General features: G+C 26.8%; 1 protein-coding gene, 3 long non-coding RNA genes and 2 pseudogenes across 5 annotated transcripts in view; 2 read left to right on the forward strand and 4 right to left on the reverse strand.

The window, feature by feature from the left end:
* Positions 1 to 20,039, reverse strand: part of LOC126306445 (NADH-ubiquinone oxidoreductase chain 5-like) — a 325,608-nt pseudogene that overhangs the window by 178,989 nt on the left and 126,580 nt on the right.
* Positions 1 to 20,039, forward strand: part of LOC126306477 (uncharacterized) — a 254,518-nt gene that overhangs the window by 172,743 nt on the left and 61,736 nt on the right. The window lies entirely within an intron of this gene.
* The window catches only part of LOC126306492 (uncharacterized), a 267,731-nt gene that overhangs the window by 141,478 nt on the left and 106,214 nt on the right, over positions 1 to 20,039 (reverse strand). The gene's annotated exons all lie outside the window — the stretch shown is intronic.
* The window catches only part of LOC126306491 (uncharacterized), a 130,212-nt gene that overhangs the window by 22,643 nt on the left and 87,530 nt on the right, over positions 1 to 20,039 (reverse strand). The window contains exon 1 of one of the 2 annotated variants that reach the window (XR_007553561.1): positions 8,222 to 8,819. The exons of the other annotated variant lie outside the window; for it this stretch is intronic. This is a non-coding gene — a long non-coding RNA (uncharacterized LOC126306491). Of the gene's footprint in view, positions 1 to 8,221; positions 8,820 to 20,039 lie in introns of those variants that run through there. 2 annotated transcript variants of the gene reach the window in all.
* On the forward strand, positions 2,001 to 3,153 carry LOC126306465 (NADH-ubiquinone oxidoreductase chain 5-like). The gene has a single exon (XM_049992059.1). It carries the CDS (start codon positions 2,526 to 2,528, stop codon positions 2,874 to 2,876), a length of 351 nt encoding a protein of 116 aa, XP_049848016.1. The 5' UTR covers positions 2,001 to 2,525; the 3' UTR covers positions 2,877 to 3,153.
* Positions 11,716 to 20,039, reverse strand: part of LOC126306452 (NADH-ubiquinone oxidoreductase chain 5-like) — an 84,198-nt pseudogene continuing 75,874 nt past the window's right edge.

Genomic DNA, 20,039 nt, shown 5'->3' on the forward strand with positions numbered 1-20,039 from the left:
GGGGGCTGGACTTATTTCCGGTTTACAAGACCGGCGTTTTTTTTAAACTATTAAAACTAATGTTTATATTCTCTATTTTTACTTCTTTATTGATTTATTTTGCTGGTGTTTATGTTTTTTCTTCTAAACGTAAACATTTATTAATGGTTCTTTTGAGATTAGAATATATTGTTCTTTCTTTATTTATGTTAGTTATTGTTTTTCTTATTGAGTTTGATTATGATTATTTTTTTCCTGTTATTTTTTTAGTTTTTTCTGTTTGTGAGGGTGCTTTAGGTCTTTCTATTTTAGTTTCAATAATTCGTTCTCATGGTAATGATTTTTTTAATTCTTTTGGTTTATCTTTATGTTAAAGTATTTATTTATAACTATTTTTTTGATCCCTCTTTGTTTATTAAATAATTGTTGATGGTCGGTTCATTCTTTAATGTTTCTGTCGGGTTTTGTTTTTATAATTTGTGTTTATTCATATGCTGATTTGAATATAATTAGATATTATTTTGGTATTGATTATTTTTCTTTTAGTTTAATTTTACTTAGTTTTTGGATTTGTTCTTTAATAATCACTGCTAGAGGTTCAGTTTATTTAAGTTCATATCATTCTAATTTTTTTGTTTTTATGGTTTTGATTTTAATAATTATGCTTTATTGTTCATTTGCTACATTAAGTCTTCTTTCTTTTTATATTTTTTTTGAGGCTAGATTAGTTCCTACTTTACTTTTAATTTTGGGTTGGGGTTATCAACCTGAGCGTTTGCAGGCTGGTGTTTATTAAATTTTTTATACTTTGGTTGCTAGATTACCTTTATTATTAGTTTTATTTAAGGTTTATGATTTTTCTAATACTTTATATTTTCCTTTATTGGTTGATTTTGGTTCTTATTATTTTATGTTTTATGTATTTATAATTTTGGCTTTTTTAGTTAAGATACCTATGTTTTTGGTTCATTTATGACTTCCTAAGGCTCATGTAGAGGCCCCTATTTCAGGTAGAATAATTCTTGCTGGTGTTTTATTAAAGTTAGGTGGTTATGGTATTTTTCGTGTTATAAAGGTTATTTCTTATTTGGGTTTAAAGTTTAATTATTTTTGATTGTCTTTAGGTTTATCTGGGGGTGTTATTGTAAGATTTATTTGTTTTCGTCAGGTTGATTTAAAGTCTTTAATTGCATATTCTTCTGTTGCTCATATAAGAATGGTTATTGGTGGATTGATGACTATGAATTGATGAGGTTGTGTAGGTTCTCTTTCTCTAATGGTTGGTCATGGTTTATGTTCTTCTGGTTTATTTTGTTTATCTAATATTATTTATGAACGTTTAGGTAGACGAAGATTATTAATTAACAAGGGTATAATTAATTTGATGCCAAGAATGGCTTTATGATGATTTCTTTTAAGATCATCAAATATGGCTGCTCCTCCTTCTTTAAATTTGGTAGGTGAAATTAGATTATTAAATAGAATTATATCTTGATCTTCTTTTAGATTCTTTGCTTTGATTTTTTTATCTTTTTTTAGAGCTGTTTATACTTTGTATATATATTCTTATTCTCAGCATGGGAATTATTATTCTGGTGTTTATACTTGTTCTCTTGGTTATTTTCGTGAATATCATCTTTTACTTTTACATTGATTGCCTTTAAATATTCTCTGTTTAAAGGGTGAATATTTCTTTGTTTAGTTTGCTTAAGTATTTTAATTAAAAATATTGTTTTGTGGAATCAATGATATGAAGTTTTTCATCTTAGGCCGTGAATTTATTTTCTATTTGTTCTTTGAGTTTTTTTTCTTTGTTTATTTCGAGAACTATAATTTTTATTTTAGGTATTTATTATTTAATAATTGATTATAGAGTTTTTGTTGAGTGAGAGCTTTTCAATTTAAATGGTCCTATAGTTGTTATAACTTTAATTTTGGATTGAATATCTCTTATTTTTATATCTTTTGTTATATATATTTCTTCTTTGGTTTTTTATTATAGAGAGGATTATATATCTGGTGAAAAGAATATAAATCGTTTTATTATTATTGTTTTAATATTTATTCTTTCTATAGGTTTTTTAATTATTAGTCCTAATTTAATTAGAATTTTATTAGGTTGAGATGGTTTAGGTTTAGTTTCTTATTGTTTAGTTATTTATTATCAAAATGTAAAATATTATAGTGCTGGTATATTAACTGCACTTTCTAATCGTATTGGTGATGTTGCTATTTTAATTTCTATTGCATGAATGTTAAATTTTGGTGGTTGAAATTATATTTATTATTATGATTTTATTTCTAATTCTTTTGAAATAAAGCTCATTACTATATTAATTGTTTTAGCAGCTATAACTAAGAGAGCTCAGATTCCTTTCTCTTCATGACTTCCTGCTGCTATAGCAGCTCCTACTCCTGTTTCTGCTTTAGTTCATTCTTCTACTCTTGTTACTGCTGGTGTTTATTTATTAATTCGTTTTAGACCAATATTGGATACTTATAATTGTGGTTGATTTTTACTTTTAATTGGTTGTATAACTATATTTATGGCTGGATTGGGCGCTAATTTTGAGTTTGATTTAAAGAAGATTATTGCTCTTTCTACTTTAAGACAACTTGGTTTAATAATAAGAATTTTGGCTATAGGTTATCTAAAGCTTGCATTTTTTCATTTATTGGCTCATGCTTTATTTAAGGCATTATTATTTATATGTGCAGGTTCAATAATTCATAATTTGAAGGATTCTCAGGATATTCGTTTTATAGGATCAATTGTTAATTTCATACCTTTAACTTCTGTTTGTTTTAATGTTTCTAGTTTATCTTTGTGTGGAATACCTTTTTTAGCGGGATTTTATTCAAAGGATTTAATTCTTGAGATGGTTTGTTTAAGATGAATTAATTGTTTAATTTTTTTTCTTTATTTTTTTTCTACTGGTTTAACTGCTTCTTATTCTTTTCGTTTGTTTTATTATTCAATATCTGGTGATAATAATTTTTATTCTAGATTTTCTTTTGATGATAAGGGTTATTATATTTCATTTGGAATAATTGGTCTATTGTTTGTTGCTGTTTTTGGTGGTAGTCTTTTATCTTGATTAATTTTCCCTATTCCTCATGTGATTGCTTTACCTTATTATTTAAAGTTTTTAACTATTACAGTTGTTATTTTAGGTGCTTATTTAGGTTATCTTATATCTAATTTTGATTTTTCTCATAATTTATTTTCTTAAAGTATACTTTCTTTTGTTAGATTTGCTGGTTCTATATGATTTATACCTTTTCTTTCAACTAAGTTTATTAGATATATTCCTTTAAAAATAGGTTATTATTCATCTAAGTCATTTGATTATGGTTGAGGTGAATTACTTGGTGGTCAAGGTTTATATAGATTATTTATTTATTTAATTGGTTATATTCAAGGTTGATATGATTCTAATCTCAAGATTTATCTTTTAACTTTTTATTTTTTGAATATTTATTTTGGTAATATTGTTTTTCGTTTACTTAAATAGCTTATAATTAGAGCGTGACACTGAAGATGTTAAGGAAGTATTTTTACTTTTAAGTATTTATAAATATAGATATATTATTTTTACAGTGAAAATGTAATGTTTTATTTAAACTATATAAATTTTAGAAATGTTAACGGAGTTTAACCGCTAATATAAAAAGTTAGCAGCTTTCATATTGGCTTTACATTTCCTTAATTGGAACTATTATAGTTCAATTATATTATTAACAGTAATACGCCTCTTTTTGGCTTCAATTAATAAGAATAAGGGTAGTACATACCAATCTTCCAGGTCGAAACTGACTGCAATATTTCGCTTCTTATTCTATTTAAGGTTGATTGATAATATCAATACTTTTTGAATGCAACCCAAATGTTATATTTAACTACAACCCTTTATTCTGCTCATTGTAATGCTCCTTGGTTTCATTCATGGTATAGTCCTCCTAATAGAACTAGAATAAAAAATATTGTTGATACTGTTCAGATTATGATGTCTGAAGTTTTAAAAATAATTACAATTGGTAGAATTAGTGCAATTTCTACATCAAAAATTAAAAAGATTACTGCGATTAGGAAGAATCGTATTGAGAATGGTATTCGTGCTGATCTTTTTGGATCAAACCCACATTCAAATGGTGATCTTTTTTCTCGATCATTAATTAATTTTTTGATAGTGTTGTTGCCAGGATCATAACAATTATTGGAATAATAAATATAATGAAAACTCTTGTTGATAGAATTAGAATTGTTTTTCTTGATTTATATCAAGCTTTCTGATTGGAAGTCAAATGTACTATTTATACTAGAAAAACAATTATCTACCTCATCAATAAATAGAGATATATAAGAATAATCATACTACGTCTACGAAGTGTCAGTATCATGCTGCTGCTTCAAATCCAAAGTGATGTCTTGGTGAAAATTGATTTATTGAGTGTCGAAGTAGACATGTTGATAAAAAGATTGTTCCAATAATTACGTGTAAACCATGGAATCCTGTTGCAACAAAGAATGTTGATCCATAAACTGCATCTGCAATGGTAAAAGGTGCTTCTCAATATTCATATGCTTGAAGTATTGTAAAGTATAGTCCTAATAACACTGTGAAGAATAATCCTTGTAGTGCTTGAGTATGATTAGATTCCATTAAACTATGATGTGCTCATGTTACTGTTACTCCTGATGCTAAAAGAATAGCTGTATTAAGTAATGGAATTTGTATAGGGTTAAAGGGTTGAATTCCTATTGGATATAAATAATTATATTAATTATAATATTTTACATTTAAATTAATAATTTTATTTATTATATCCAATTATAATAATATTAAATATTAAATTACATATTATATTTATTATATTATAATAACCTATTTTAAGCTAAAAACATAAGTAGCTATAATCCTAGGTAAATAATTGCATTAAAATAATCAATTGATAATGGTAAGATGAACTTTTTAATACTTTAATTTCAATTAAATGTAATATATTAATATAAATTATTTATTATATATATATATATAAAAAATAAAATGAGCAGGATAAATTAATCCTAATGAAACAAAATAATACATAAAAGAATTTCAAAAAAAACTTTCGATTTATATATTAAATAAATGAAGTGCCTGATTAAAGGGTTACCTTGATAGGGTAAATAAAGTAAATAAAATTACCTTCATTAAAATTACATAAGATGGAATTAAACTACCTCCTTTAGTATCAAAAACTAACGTGCATCATACACCTTAATGTAAAAAGGTAAGCTAAACAAGCTAATGGGTTCATACCCCATTTATAGAGGTATCAATCCTCTCCTTTTTAATGACCAACAACTCTACAAAACTTCTCTTCCTATCAACATTAATGATAGGAACGATCCTGTCCATTTCATCAAATTCCTGATTTGGGGTTTGAATAGGACTTGAGATCAACTTACTTTCAATTATTCCGCTCCTAACAAGAAATAAAAATATAATAATAAATGAATCATCAATTAAATATTTTATTGTCCAAGCAATAGCATCGACAATATTATTATTTTCAATTTTGCTGATTCAAATAAAATATCCCATGGGATGGGAAACAGAATTTATCCCATCAATAATAATTAGATCTAGACTATTATTAAAGATTGGAGCTGCACCTTCCCATTTCTGATTTCCAGAAGTTAAAGGAGAATCAAGATGAAATAATTGTTTAACATTAATAACATGACAAAAAATCGCCCCAATAATGGTCTTATCTTATTGTATTCAATTAAGAACTTTTATTTGAACAATTATTATCTTAAGAATTATTATTTTGGCAATAGGAGGTTTAAATCAAACATCCTTACGACAACTTTTAGCATATTCATCAATCAGACATCTAGGTTGAATAATTAGATCATTAACAGTCAGAGAAAACATCTGAGAACTATACTTCATTATTTACTCACTATTAAGATTAATTATAGTTTTATTATTTAAGCAAATAAATTTATTTTTCATAAATCAAATTTATTCAGCCAGAAATATAAAAACCGAAATTAAATTCATAATATTCTTATCTTTATTATCTTTAGGTGGACTACCACCATTCCTTGGATTCTTACCAAAATGAATTGTAATACAATCATTAATAGAAAACAATATAACAACTATTATAACTATTATAGTTGTATTAACTACAATTACACTCTACTACTATATACGTATTAGATTCTCAGCTCTAATTATATCATACACAGAAAATTCGTGATCTATAAAGATAAAGTCCCAAAAATCAAGAATCATTCTTCCTATAACAGTAATAATTTCAACAATAGGATTGATTTCAACATCAACCTTAATTTCATTATACTAAGGACTTAAGTTAATCAAACTAATAACCTTCAAAGTTATAATTAAAAGAATAATCTTTTAGGCCTTAGTAAAATTTTACACCTCTAGAATTGCAGTCTAGAATCATAATTGAATATAAGACCTAAATATGATAAGAGAGAAAACATCTCATAAGTAGATTTACAGTCTACCACCTAAAATTCAGCCATCTTACCGCAAAAATGATTATTCTCAACAAACCATAAGGACATTGGTACTTTATACTTCATATTTGGAGCATGAGCAGGAATAGTAGGAACATCATTAAGAATACTTATTCGTGCTGAACTTGGCCAACCCGGATCTCTAATTGGGGATGACCTGATTTATAATGTTATTATTACAGCTCACGCATTCGTAATAATTTTCTTTATAGTAATACCTATTATAATTGGTGGATTTGGTAATTGACTTGTTCCACTAATAATTGGTGCACCAGATATAGCATTTCCACGAATAAATAATATAAGTTTTTGATTACTACCACCTTCACTAACCCTTCTTCTTACATCTTCTATAGTAGATAATGGTGCTGGTACAGGATGAACAGTTTACCCTCCTCTAGCAGGAGCTATTGCACACGGGGGTGCATCTGTAGATCTAGCTATTTTTTCACTGCACTTAGCAGGTGTATCATCTATTCTTGGTGCAGTGAATTTCATTACAACAGCAATTAATATACGATCAGAAAGTATAACTTTAGATCAAACACCTTTATTTGTATGATCTGTAGCTATTACAGCATTACTTCTCCTTCTTTCACTTCCAGTTTTAGCAGGAGCTATTACTATATTATTAACAGATCGAAATTTAAATACATCATTCTTTGACCCTGCAGGAGGGGGTGACCCAATTCTATATCAACATCTATTTTGATTCTTTGGACACCCAGAAGTTTATATTTTAATTCTACCGGGGTTCGGAATTATTTCACATATTGTATGTCAAGAAAGAGGAAAAATTGAATCATTTGGAACATTAGGTATAATTTATGCTATACTATCAATTGGACTAATAGGATTTATTGTATGAGCACATCATATATTTACAGTGGGAATGGATGTTGACACACGAGCATATTTTACATCAGCAACAATAATTATTGCTGTACTTACAGGAATTCAGGTATTTAGATGATTAGCTACATTATATGGAACTAAATTCAAGTTCAATCCACCATTATTATGAGCTCTAGGATTTATTTTCCTATTTACAATTGGTGGATTAACAGGATTAGTATTAGCAAATTCATCACTTGATATTGTATTACATGATACATATTATGTAGTAGCCCACTTTCATTATGTATTATCTATAGGAGCAGTATTTGCAATTATAGGAGGTGTCATTCAATGATATCCACTATTTACAGGATTAACTATAAATAATACATGATTAAAAATCCAATTTACAATTATATTCATTGGAGTAAATTTAACATTCTTTCCTCAACACTTCCTAGGATTAGCAGGAATACCTCGACGATACTCTGACTACCCAGACGCATATACATCATGAAACGTAGTATCAAGAATTGGGTCTACAATTTCTATTGTAGGAATCATTATATTCATTGTAATTATATGAGAAAGAATGATTACAAACCGAGCAATTATATTTAGAGCTAACATAAGAAGATCAACAGAATGACTACAAAATAACCCTCCTGCAGAACATAGTTACTCAGAATTACCATTAATCTCTAGATTCTAATATGGCAGATTAGTGCAGTAGATTTAAGCTCTACAAATAAAGGTTTGACCTTTTATTAGAAAATATTTATTAATGGCAACATGATCAAATTTATCTCTTCAAGATGGAGCTTCACCATTAATGGAGCAATTATCATTCTTTCATGATCATACTATGGTCGTATTATTATTAATTACAGTAATTGTAGGTTATGCCCTAAGTTATATATTATTTATTGCCTATACTAACCGTAATATACTTCATGGACATTTAATTGAAACAATCTGAACAGCTTTACCAGCAATTACATTAATTTTTATTGCCCTTCCATCATTACGACTATTATATTTACTTGATGATTCAGTAGATGCAATAATTACAATTAAAACCATTGGACGACAATGATATTGAAGATATGAATATTCAGACTTCATAGACGTAGAATTTGACACTTATATAACACCAGAACAAGACCTAGAAAATGATGGATTCCGACTACTAGTTGTAGATAACCGAACAATCCTACCAATAAATACAGAAGTACGAGTATTAACAAGAGCATCAGATGCTCTACACTCATGAGCAGTTCCTGCATTAGGGGTTAAAATTGATGCAACGCCAGGTCGGTTAAATCAAGGAACATTCACGATAAATCGACCTGGATTATTCTTTGGACAATGCTCAGAAATCTGTGGAGCAAACCACAGATTTATACCAATTGTAATTGAAAGAACTTCAGTAAATTTATTTATTAAGTGATTATCTAAGATAATTTAAGGAGTTAGTTAAAATAAATAACATTAGAGTGTCAATCTAAAGTAACTAAAAAAAGTTAGTACACCTTGAAATTCATCAGATGACTGAAAGTAAGTAATGGTCTCTTAAACCAAATAATAGTAAATTAACGACTACTTCTGATGGGGAAATTATATCCAAATCCCTCAAATATCCCCTCTTATATGATTCTCACTATTCATTATATTTTCAGCTACATTAATCTTGTTTAATCAGATAAACTTCTTCTCATTTAAACCTAACCTTATTAAAAGAGCAGAAAAAGGAACAATTGAAATAAAAAACTTAAATTGAAAATGATAACAAATCTATTCTCAACATTTGACCCATCAACTAACATCTTTAATTTATCATTAAATTGAACTAGAACATTTCTAGGACTATTATTAATCCCATCACTATTTTGACTTACACCATCACGAATTAACATTATCTGAAATAAACTAAATTTAACCTTACATAATGAATTTAAAACACTTCTTGGACCAAAATCATTTAATGGAACAACATTCATTTTCATCTCAATTTTTATTATAATATTATTTAACAATTTCATAGGATTATTCCCTTATATTTTTACTAGAACAAGACATTTAGCATTAACATTTGCAATTGCCCTACCTATATGGCTAAGATTTATATTATTTGGATGAATTAACCATACTAATCATATATTTACACACCTTGTACCACAAGGTACACCGCCTGCATTAATATCATTTATAGTACTAATTGAAACAATTAGTAATGTTATTCGACCAGGTACATTAGCAGTACGGTTGGCAGCAAATATAATTGCAGGACACTTATTATTAACCTTATTAGGAAACACAGGACCATCTATAGCAATAAACTTAATCTCATTACTAATTATTGGACAAATACTTCTATTAATTCTAGAATCAGCAGTAGCAATAATTCAAGCCTATGTTTTCTCAATTCTAAGAACTCTATATTCTAGAGAAGTATATTAAACCTATGTTAACAACTCACTCAAACCACCCATTCCACTTAGTAGACTATAGACCTTGACCATTAACAGGAGCAATTGGAGCAATAGTCCTAGTATCAGGACTAGCCAAATGATTCCACCTATTTAATATTAACTTATTCATAATTGGATTTGGAATTACCCTACTAACTATAATTCAATGATGACGAGATGTAGTACGAGAAGGAACATATCAAGGATTACATACAGGATTTGTATCAATTGGATTACGATGAGGAATAATTTTATTTATTGCATCAGAGGTATTATTTTTCGTTTCTTTTTTTTGAGCATTCTTTAGAAGAAGATTAGCACCAACAATTGAACTAGGAATACTATGACCTCCAATAGGAATTCAACCCTTTAACCCTATACAAATTCCATTACTTAATACAGCTATTCTTTTAGCATCAGGAGTAACAGTAACATGAGCACATCATAGTTTAATGGAATCTAATCATACTCAAGCACTACAAGGATTATTCTTCACAGTGTTATTAGGACTATACTTTACAATACTTCAAGCATATGAATATTGAGAAGCACCTTTTACCATTGCAGATGCAGTTTATGGATCAACATTCTTTGTTGCAACAGGATTCCATGGTTTACACGTAATTATTGGAACAATCTTTTTATCAACATGTCTACTTCGACACTCAATAAATCAATTTTCACCAAGACATCACTTTGGATTTGAAGCAGCAGCATGATACTGACACTTCGTAGACGTAGTATGATTATTCTTATATATCTCTATTTATTGATGAGGTAGATAATTGTTTTTCTAGTATAAATAGTACATTTGACTTCCAATCAGAAAGCTTGATATAAATCAAGAAAAACAATTCTAATTCTATCAACAAGAGTTTTCATTATATTTATTATTCCAATAATTGTTATAATCCTGGCAACAACACTATCAAAAAAATTAATTAATGATCGAGAAAAAAGATCACCATTTGAATGTGGGTTTGATCCAAAAAGATCAGCACGAATACCATTCTCAATACGATTCTTCCTAATCGCAGTAATCTTTTTAATTTTTGATGTAGAAATTGCACTAATTCTACCAATTGTAATTATTTTTAAAACTTCAGACATCATAATCTGAACAGTATCAAAAATATTTTTTATTCTAGTTCTATTAGGAGGACTATACCATGAATGAAACCAAGGAGCATTACAATGAGCAGAATAAAGGGTTGTAGTTAAATATAACATTTGGGTTGCATTCAAAAAGTATTGATATTATCAATCAACCTTAAATAGAATAAGAAGCGAAATATTGCAGTCAGTTTCGACCTGGAAGATTGGTATGTACTACCCTTATTCTTATTAATTGAAGCCAAAAAGAGGCGTATTTCTGTTAATAATATAATTGAACTATAATAGTTCCAATTAAGGAAATGTAAAGCCAATATGAAAGCTGCTAACTTTTTATATTAGCGGTTAAACTCCGTTAACATTTCTAAAATTTATATAGTTTAAATAAAACATTACATTTTCACTGTAAAAATAATATATCTATATTTATAAATACTTAAAAGTAAAAATACTTCCTTAACATCTTCAGTGTCACGCTCTAATTATAAGCTATTTAAGTAAACGAAAAATAATATTACCAAAATAAATATTCAAAAAATAAAAGTTAAAAGATAAATCTTGAAATTAGAATCATATCAACCTTGAATATAACCAATTAAATAAATAAATAATCTATATAAACCTTGACCACCAAGTAATTCACCTCAACCATAATCAAATGACTTAGATGAATAATAACCTATTTTTAAAGGAATATATCTAATAAACTTAGTTGAAAGAAAAGGTATAAATCATATAGAACCAGCAAATCTAACAAAAGAAAGTATACTTAAAGAAAATAAATTATGAGAAAAATCAAAATTAGAAATAAGATAACCTAAATAAGCACCTAAAATAACAACTGTAATAGTTAAAAACTTTAAATAATAAGGTAAAGCAATCACATGAGGAATAGGAAAAATTAATCAAGATAAAAGACTACCACCAAAAACAGCAAGAAACAATAGACCAATTATTCCAAATGAAATATAATAACCCTTATCATCAAAAGAAAATCTAGAATAAAAATTATTATCACCAGATATTGAATAATAAAACAAACGAAAAGAATAAGAAGCAGTTAAACCAGTAGAAAAAAAATAAAGAAAAAAAATTAAACAATTAATTCATCTTAAACAAACCATTTCAAGAATTAAATCCTTTGAATAAAATCCCGCTAAAAAAGGTATTCCACACAAAGATAAACTAGAAACATTAAAACAAACTGAAGTTAAAGGTATGAAATTAACAATTGATCCTATAAAACGAATATCCTGAGAATCCTTCAAATTATGAATTATTGAACCTGCACATATAAATAATAATGCCTTAAATAAAGCATGAGCCAAGAATGAAAAAATGCAAGCTTTGGATAACCTATAGCCAAAATTCTTATTATTAAACCAAGTTGTCTTAAAGTAGAAAGAGCAATAATCTTCTTTAAATCAAACTCAAAATTAGCGCCCAATCCAGCCATAAATATAGTTATACAACCAATTAAAAGTAAAAATCAACCACAATTATAAGTATCCAATATTGGTCTAAAACGAATTAATAAATAAACACCAGCAGTAACAAGAGTAGAAGAATGAACTAAAGCAGAAACAGGAGTAGGAGCTGCTATAGCAGCAGGAAGTCATGAAGAGAAAGGAATCTGAGCTCTCTTAGTTATAGCTGCTAAAACAATTAATATAGTAATGAGCTTTATTTCAAAAGAATTAGAAATAAAATCATAATAATAAATATAATTTCAACCACCAAAATTTAACATTCATGCAATAGAAATTAAAATAGCAACATCACCAATACGATTAGAAAGTGCAGTTAATATACCAGCACTATAAGATTTTACATTTTGATAATAAATAACTAAACAATAAGAAACTAAACCTAAACCATCTCAACCTAATAAAATTCTAATTAAATTAGGACTAATAATTAAAAAACCTATAGAAAGAATAAATATTAAAACAATAATAATAAAACGATTTATATTCTTTTCACCAGATATATAATCCTCTCTATAATAAATAACCAAAGAAGAAATATATATAACAAAAGATATAAAAATAAGAGATATTCAATCCAAAATTAAAGTTATAACAACTATAGGACCATTTAAATTGAAAAGCTCTCACTCAACAAAAACTCTATAATCAATTATTAAATAATAAATACCTAAAATAAAAATTATAGTTCTCGAAATAAACAAAGAAAAAAAACTCAAAGAACAAATAGAAAATAAATTCACGGCCTAAGATGAAAAACTTCATATCATTGATTCCACAAAACAATATTTTTAATTAAAATACTTAAGCAAACTAAACAAAGAAATATTCACCCTTTAAACAGAGAATATTTAAAGGCAATCAATGTAAAAGTAAAAGATGATATTCACGAAAATAACCAAGAGAACAAGTATAAACACCAGAATAATAATTCCCATGCTGAGAATAAGAATATATATACAAAGTATAAACAGCTCTAAAAAAAGATAAAAAAATCAAAGCAAAGAATCTAAAAGAAGATCAAGATATAATTCTATTTAATAATCTAATTTCACCTACCAAATTTAAAGAAGGAGGAGCAGCCATATTTGATGATCTTAAAAGAAATCATCATAAAGCCATTCTTGGCATCAAATTAATTATACCCTTGTTAATTAATAATCTTCGTCTACCTAAACGTTCATAAATAATATTAGATAAACAAAATAAACCAGAAGAACATAAACCATGACCAACCATTAGAGAAAGAGAACCTACACAACCTCATCAATTCATAGTCATCAATCCACCAATAACCATTCTTATATGAGCAACAGAAGAATATGCAATTAAAGACTTTAAATCAACCTGACGAAAACAAATAAATCCTACAATAACACCCCCAGATAAACCTAAAGACAATCAAAAATAATTAAACTTTAAACCCAAATAAGAAATAACCTTTATAACACGAAAAATACCATAACCACCTAACTTTAATAAAACACCAGCAAGAATTATTCTACCTGAAATAGGGGCCTCTACATGAGCCTTAGGAAGTCATAAATGAACCAAAAACATAGGTATCTTAACTAAAAAAGCCAAAATTATAAATACATAAAACATAAAATAATAAGAACCAAAATCAACCAATAAAGGAAAATATAAAGTATTAGAAAAATCATAAACCTTAAATAAAACTAATAATAAAGGTAATCTAGCAACCAAAGTATAAAAAATTAAATAAACACCAGCCTGCAAACGCTCAGGTTGATAACCCCAACCCAAAATTAAAAGTAAAGTAGAAACTAATCTAGCCTCAAAAAAATATAAAAAGAAAGAAGACTTAATGTAGCAAATGAACAATAAAGCATAATTATTAAAATCAAAACCATAAAAACAAAAAAATTAGAATGATATGAACTTAAATAAACTGAACCTCTAGCAGTGATTATTAAAGAACAAATCCAAAAACTAAGTAAAATTAAACTAAAAGAAAAATAATCAATACTAAAATAATATCTAATTATATTCAAATCAGCATATGAATAAACACAAATTATAAAAACAAAACCCGACAGAAACATTAAAGAATGAACCAACCATCAACAATTATTTAATAAACAAAGAGGGATCAAAAAAATAGTTATAAATAAATACTTTAACATAAAGATAAACCAAAAGAATTAAAAAAATCATTACCATGAGAACGAATTATTGAAACTAAAATAGAAAGACCTAAAGCACCCTCACAAACAGAAAAAACTAAAAAAATAACAGGAAAAAAATAATCATAATCAAACTCAATAAGAAAAACAATAACTAACATAAATAAAGAAAGAACAATATATTCTAATCTCAAAAGAACCATTAATAAATGTTTACGTTTAGAAGAAAAAACATAAACACCAGCAAAATAAATCAATAAAGAAGTAAAAATAGAGAATATAAACATTAGTTTTAATAGTTTAAAAAAAACGCCGGTCTTGTAAACCGGAAATAAGTCCAGCCCCCACTTTTAAAACTTCAGAGGTGGAAAAGCTTCCATCATCGGTCCCCAAAACCGGTATTTTAAATAAACTAACCCCTGAAATGATCAAAATAATAATTATATCATTATCAAATGTAATAAATATTAATTTTATTAAATTAAGACTCCCAATATCAATAATGCTTTTTATTATCCTTCAAACCTTCCTAGTTGGATTAATAACAGGAACAATAATAGAAAGATATTGATTATCATATATTTTATTTTTACATTTCTTGGTGGTATACTAGTATTATTTATTTACATTACAAGAATTGCATCAAACGAAATATTTCAGCCTAAATCAATCACTATAATTATTACATTAATAATGTGAGTATTTATCATATTAATATTAATTATTCTAGATATATCTATATTTATAGACTTTTTCAAAAACACTGAAACTATAAATATTGATAATTCAATCAATTATCAAGAAATAACAATATCTTTAGAAAAATTATATAATAGACCAACATTCATTATTACAATAATAATAATTATTTATTTATTTTTAGCACTACTAGCAGTTATTAAAATCACCAATATTAATCAGGGACCTATTCGTAAAATAAGATAATTACTAATGAATAAACCCTTACGATTAAGACATCCTTTAATTAAAATTATTAATAACTCTTTAATTGACTTACCTGCCCCAACAAATATTTCATTTTGATGAAATTTTGGATCCCTATTAGGGTTATGTTTGGTAATTCAAATCGTAACTGGACTATTTTTAGCTATACATTATACATCAAATATTGAAATAGCATTCAGTAGTGTAGTACACATCTGCCGAGACGTAAATAATGGTTGAATTATCCGAACCTTACACGCAAATGGAGCATCTATATTTTTTATTTGTATTTACTTACATGTAGGACGGGGAATTTACTATGGATCTTATATATATATACATACCTGAATAATTGGTACAGTGATTTTATTTTTAGTTATAGCAACTGCATTTATAGGATATGTCTTACCCTGAGGCCAAATATCTTTTTGAGGTGCAACAGTAATTACTAATTTATTATCAGCAATCCCATACTTAGGAACAGATTTAGTCCAATGAGTATGAGGAGGATTCGCTGTTGATAATGCAACATTAAATCGATTCTTCACATTCCATTTTGTATTACCATTTATTATTGCTGCTATAGCAGCAATTCATTTATTTTTTCTTCACCAAACAGGATCTAATAATCCTCTTGGACTAAATGGAGATATTGAAAAAATTCCATTCCATCCATACTTTACCTTTAAGGATTCTATTACATTTGTAATAATAACATCATTATTAATTATACTATGTTTAATTAATCCTTACCTATTAGGAGATCCAGATAACTTTGTACCTGCCAACCCATTAGTAACACCAGTTCACATTCAACCAGAATGATATTTCCTATTTGCATATGCAATTCTACGATCTATCCCTAATAAGTTAGGAGGTGTTATTGCATTATTTTTATCAATTAGAATCTTAATAATTTTACCATTTTATAATAAAACACCATTCCGAGGCATTCAATTTTACCCTATTAATCAAATTTTATTCTGAATTATAGTAGTTGTTGTATGCTTACTAACGTGAATTGGTAAACGACCTGTTGAAGAACCTTATATTATAACAGGTCAAATCTTAACAATTATTTACTTCACATATTTCTTAATTAATGTCCATGTTGCAAACGCATGAGATAAATTAATTAAGGAATAAAGTTAATTAGCTTAGGAAAAGCATATGTTTTGAAAACATAAAATTAGAAGTTTAACTCTTCTATTAACTTTTCTCAAAAAATTTCACTAAACAAATGAGATAAATAAAATCTTTAAACCAACAAAGAAAATAAAAAAATTCAAAGATAAAGGTAAAAAACTTTTTCAAGCTAAGTACATTAATTTATCATAACGGAACCGTGGTAATGTTCCACGAACCCAAATAAAACCAAAAGATATAATAGCAAGCTTAATAAAAAATATAAAAGAATAAAAATCACCGCCCAAAAAAATTAAAGCCAATAACATTCTTATGAAGACAATTCTAGTATATTCAGCTAAAAAAATTAAAGTAAAACCACCCGCACCATACTCAATATTAAATCCTGAAACTAACTCAGATTCCCCTTCAGCAAAATCAAAAGGAGTACGATTAGTTTCAGCTAAGCAAGAAGCAAAACAAGCTAAAGCTAAAGGAAAAGAAATAATAATAAATCAACAATAAAGCTGATAGTTTATAAAATCAAACATATTAAAACTACCAATTAAAATAATTAAAGACAATAAAATTAAAGCTAAACTAACTTCATAAGAAATTGTTTGAGCAACAGAACGAAGAGAACCTAATAATGAATAATTTGAATTAGAAGATCAACCAGCAATTATAACAGTATAAACACCTAATCTAGTACAACATAAAAAAATAAAAATCCATAAGAAAAAGAACACATATAAGTTAAATAAGGAAAAATTTCTCAAACGGCTAAAGAAATCATTAAATTAAAAACAGGGGAAAAATAATAAAGCAGGTAATTAGATATAATAGGAATTGGCTGCTCCTTACAAATTAACTTAATAGCATCTCCAAATGGCTGAGGAATTCCAACAAAACCTACCTTATTTGGACCCTTTCGAATCTGAATATAACCTAAAACCTTACGCTCTAATAAAGTTAAAAAGGCAACACTAATTAAAACACAAATAACCAATAAAAGAAAATTCAAAATAAATATAAATAAATCATAAAGTATCAATACTATTTGTAGAAAAAATCTACATAAATGAATTCTAAATTCAACACATTAATCTGTCAAAATAGTAAATAAATTAATATTAATCAATATAACAAAAAATATTTTAACCATATGGTCCTTTCGTACTAATATGGATTAACAATCTTAGGATAGAGACCGACCGGGCTCACGCCGGTCTGAACTCAGATCATGTAAGAATTTAAAGGTCGAACAGACCTAATCATTGGGCTCCTGCACCCAAAATTTTTCTTAATCCAACATCGAGGTCGCAATCTGCTTTGTCGATATGAGCTCTCAAAAACAATTACGCTGTTATCCCTAAGGTAACTTAATCTTATGATCATAAATTATGGATCAAAATAACAAACATAAATAAATGATATAATAATGAAGAGTTTATCTATTCTTCATGTCACCCCAACAAAACATCATCATTAAATATAGAAAGACAAACAAAAAACTATATAAAAGTAAAATGTCAAGACACTAGATCGCGTGTTGTCCTAAAGAAGAATTTAAGCCTTTTGACTCAAAAGTTAAATTCAAAAATTTATTAAGAGACAGTTGATTTCTCGTCAAGCCATTCATTCCAGCCACTAATTAAGAGACTAATGATTATGCTACCTTTGCACGGTCAAAATACCGCGGCTCTTTAAAAATACGCTCAGTGAGCAGGCCAGACCTCAAAATATAAACAAGAGGACATGTTTTTGATAAACAGGCGGAAATCAATTTTGCCTAGTTCCTTATAATAAGTTCACAAGGTAAAAATTTCATACAAATAAATATACTAATTCTATCATTATTACAAAAATTTTAAAATTAAATTAATAATCTTAATAAAAAACCTAAAATATTTATAAAATCAAAATAAAAAATAATGAACTAAAACGTAATCTTAAAGATAGCTGGTTTAAAGCTTACTATTATATTTCTATAAAATAAATTATAGGTTATTAACTTCAAAGCTTATCCCTTAAAGAATAAATAAGCTAATATTTTTACTTAAAAAATTAAATAAAAACAAATAACTTTAAAAAATTAAATTTTTTCTTAAGATATCTTGGGAAACGATTAACATCTCATTTCTATAAATAATTTAATAATAATTATGATACATTAACTATAAATTATTTATAAATCAACCCAAATCGAGACAAGTAAAATAAATACTAAAATTTTGATAAACCCTGATACAAAAGGTACAATAAATAAAATCTACTTCAAAAATTTAAAATAATATTTCATAAAACACTTACATTACCAATAAACTATAATTTAAAAAATCAATTCTATAAAATATACTAAGACAAAAATACAATGAAATTATTTATATTAAATAATTAAAGACATTAACAAAAAAAAAAGAAACGCCCCTATGTATGACCACAACAACTTCTCTATTATATATAATTAAAGATTAATATGGAACATGTATAGCAATAAATGTATTATATTCTTTCTTATTTAATCTTTCTTTTCACTAATAAATAAAGAAAGATTAAATAATATAATAAATATATGATTAGTATGGTTAATTCATCCAAATAATATAAATCTTAGCCATATAGGTAGGGCAATTGCAAATGTTAATTCTAAATGTCTTGTTCTAGTAAAAATATAAGGGAATAATCCTATGAAATTGTTAAATAATATTATAATAAAAATTGAGATGAAAATGAATGTTGTTCCATTAAATGATTTTGGTCCAAGAAGTGTTTTAAATTCATTATGTAAGGTTAAATTTAGTTTATTTCAGATAATGTTAATTCGTGATGGTGTAAGTCAAAATAGTGATGGGATTAATAATAGTCCTAGAAATGTTCTAGTTCAATTTAATGATAAATTAAAGATGTTAGTTGATGGGTCAAATGTTGAGAATAGATTTGTTATCATTTTCAATTTAAGTTTTTTATTTCAATTGTTCCTTTTTCTGCTCTTTTAATAAGTTTAGGTTTAAATGAGAAGAAGTTTATTTGATTAAACAAGATTAATGTAGCTGAAAATATAATGAATAGTGAGAATCATATAAGAGGGGATATTTGAGGGATTTGGATATAATTTCCCCATCAGAAGTAGTCGTTAATTTACTATTATTTGGTTTAAGAGACCATTACTTACTTTCAGTCATCTGATGAATTTCAAGGTGCACTAATTTTTTTTAGTTACTTTAGATTGACACTCTAATGTTATTTATTTTAACTAACTCCTTAAATTATCTTAGATAATCACTTAATAAATAAATTTACTGAAGTTCTTTCAATTACAATTGGTATAAATCTGTGGTTTGCTCCACAGATTTCTGAGCATTGTCCAAAGAATAATCCAGGTCGATTTATT

This window comes from Schistocerca gregaria, unplaced genomic scaffold (genome assembly GCF_023897955.1).
Source record: "Schistocerca gregaria isolate iqSchGreg1 unplaced genomic scaffold, iqSchGreg1.2 ptg000333l, whole genome shotgun sequence".
Classification (NCBI taxonomy): Eukaryota; Metazoa; Arthropoda; class Insecta; order Orthoptera; family Acrididae; genus Schistocerca; species Schistocerca gregaria.

Excerpts from the sequence above, each read along its gene's own strand:
- LOC126306465 (XM_049992059.1), top strand. The coding sequence starts at position 2,526 with ATGGCTGGATTGGGCGCTAATTTTGAGTTTGATTTAAAGAAGATTATT.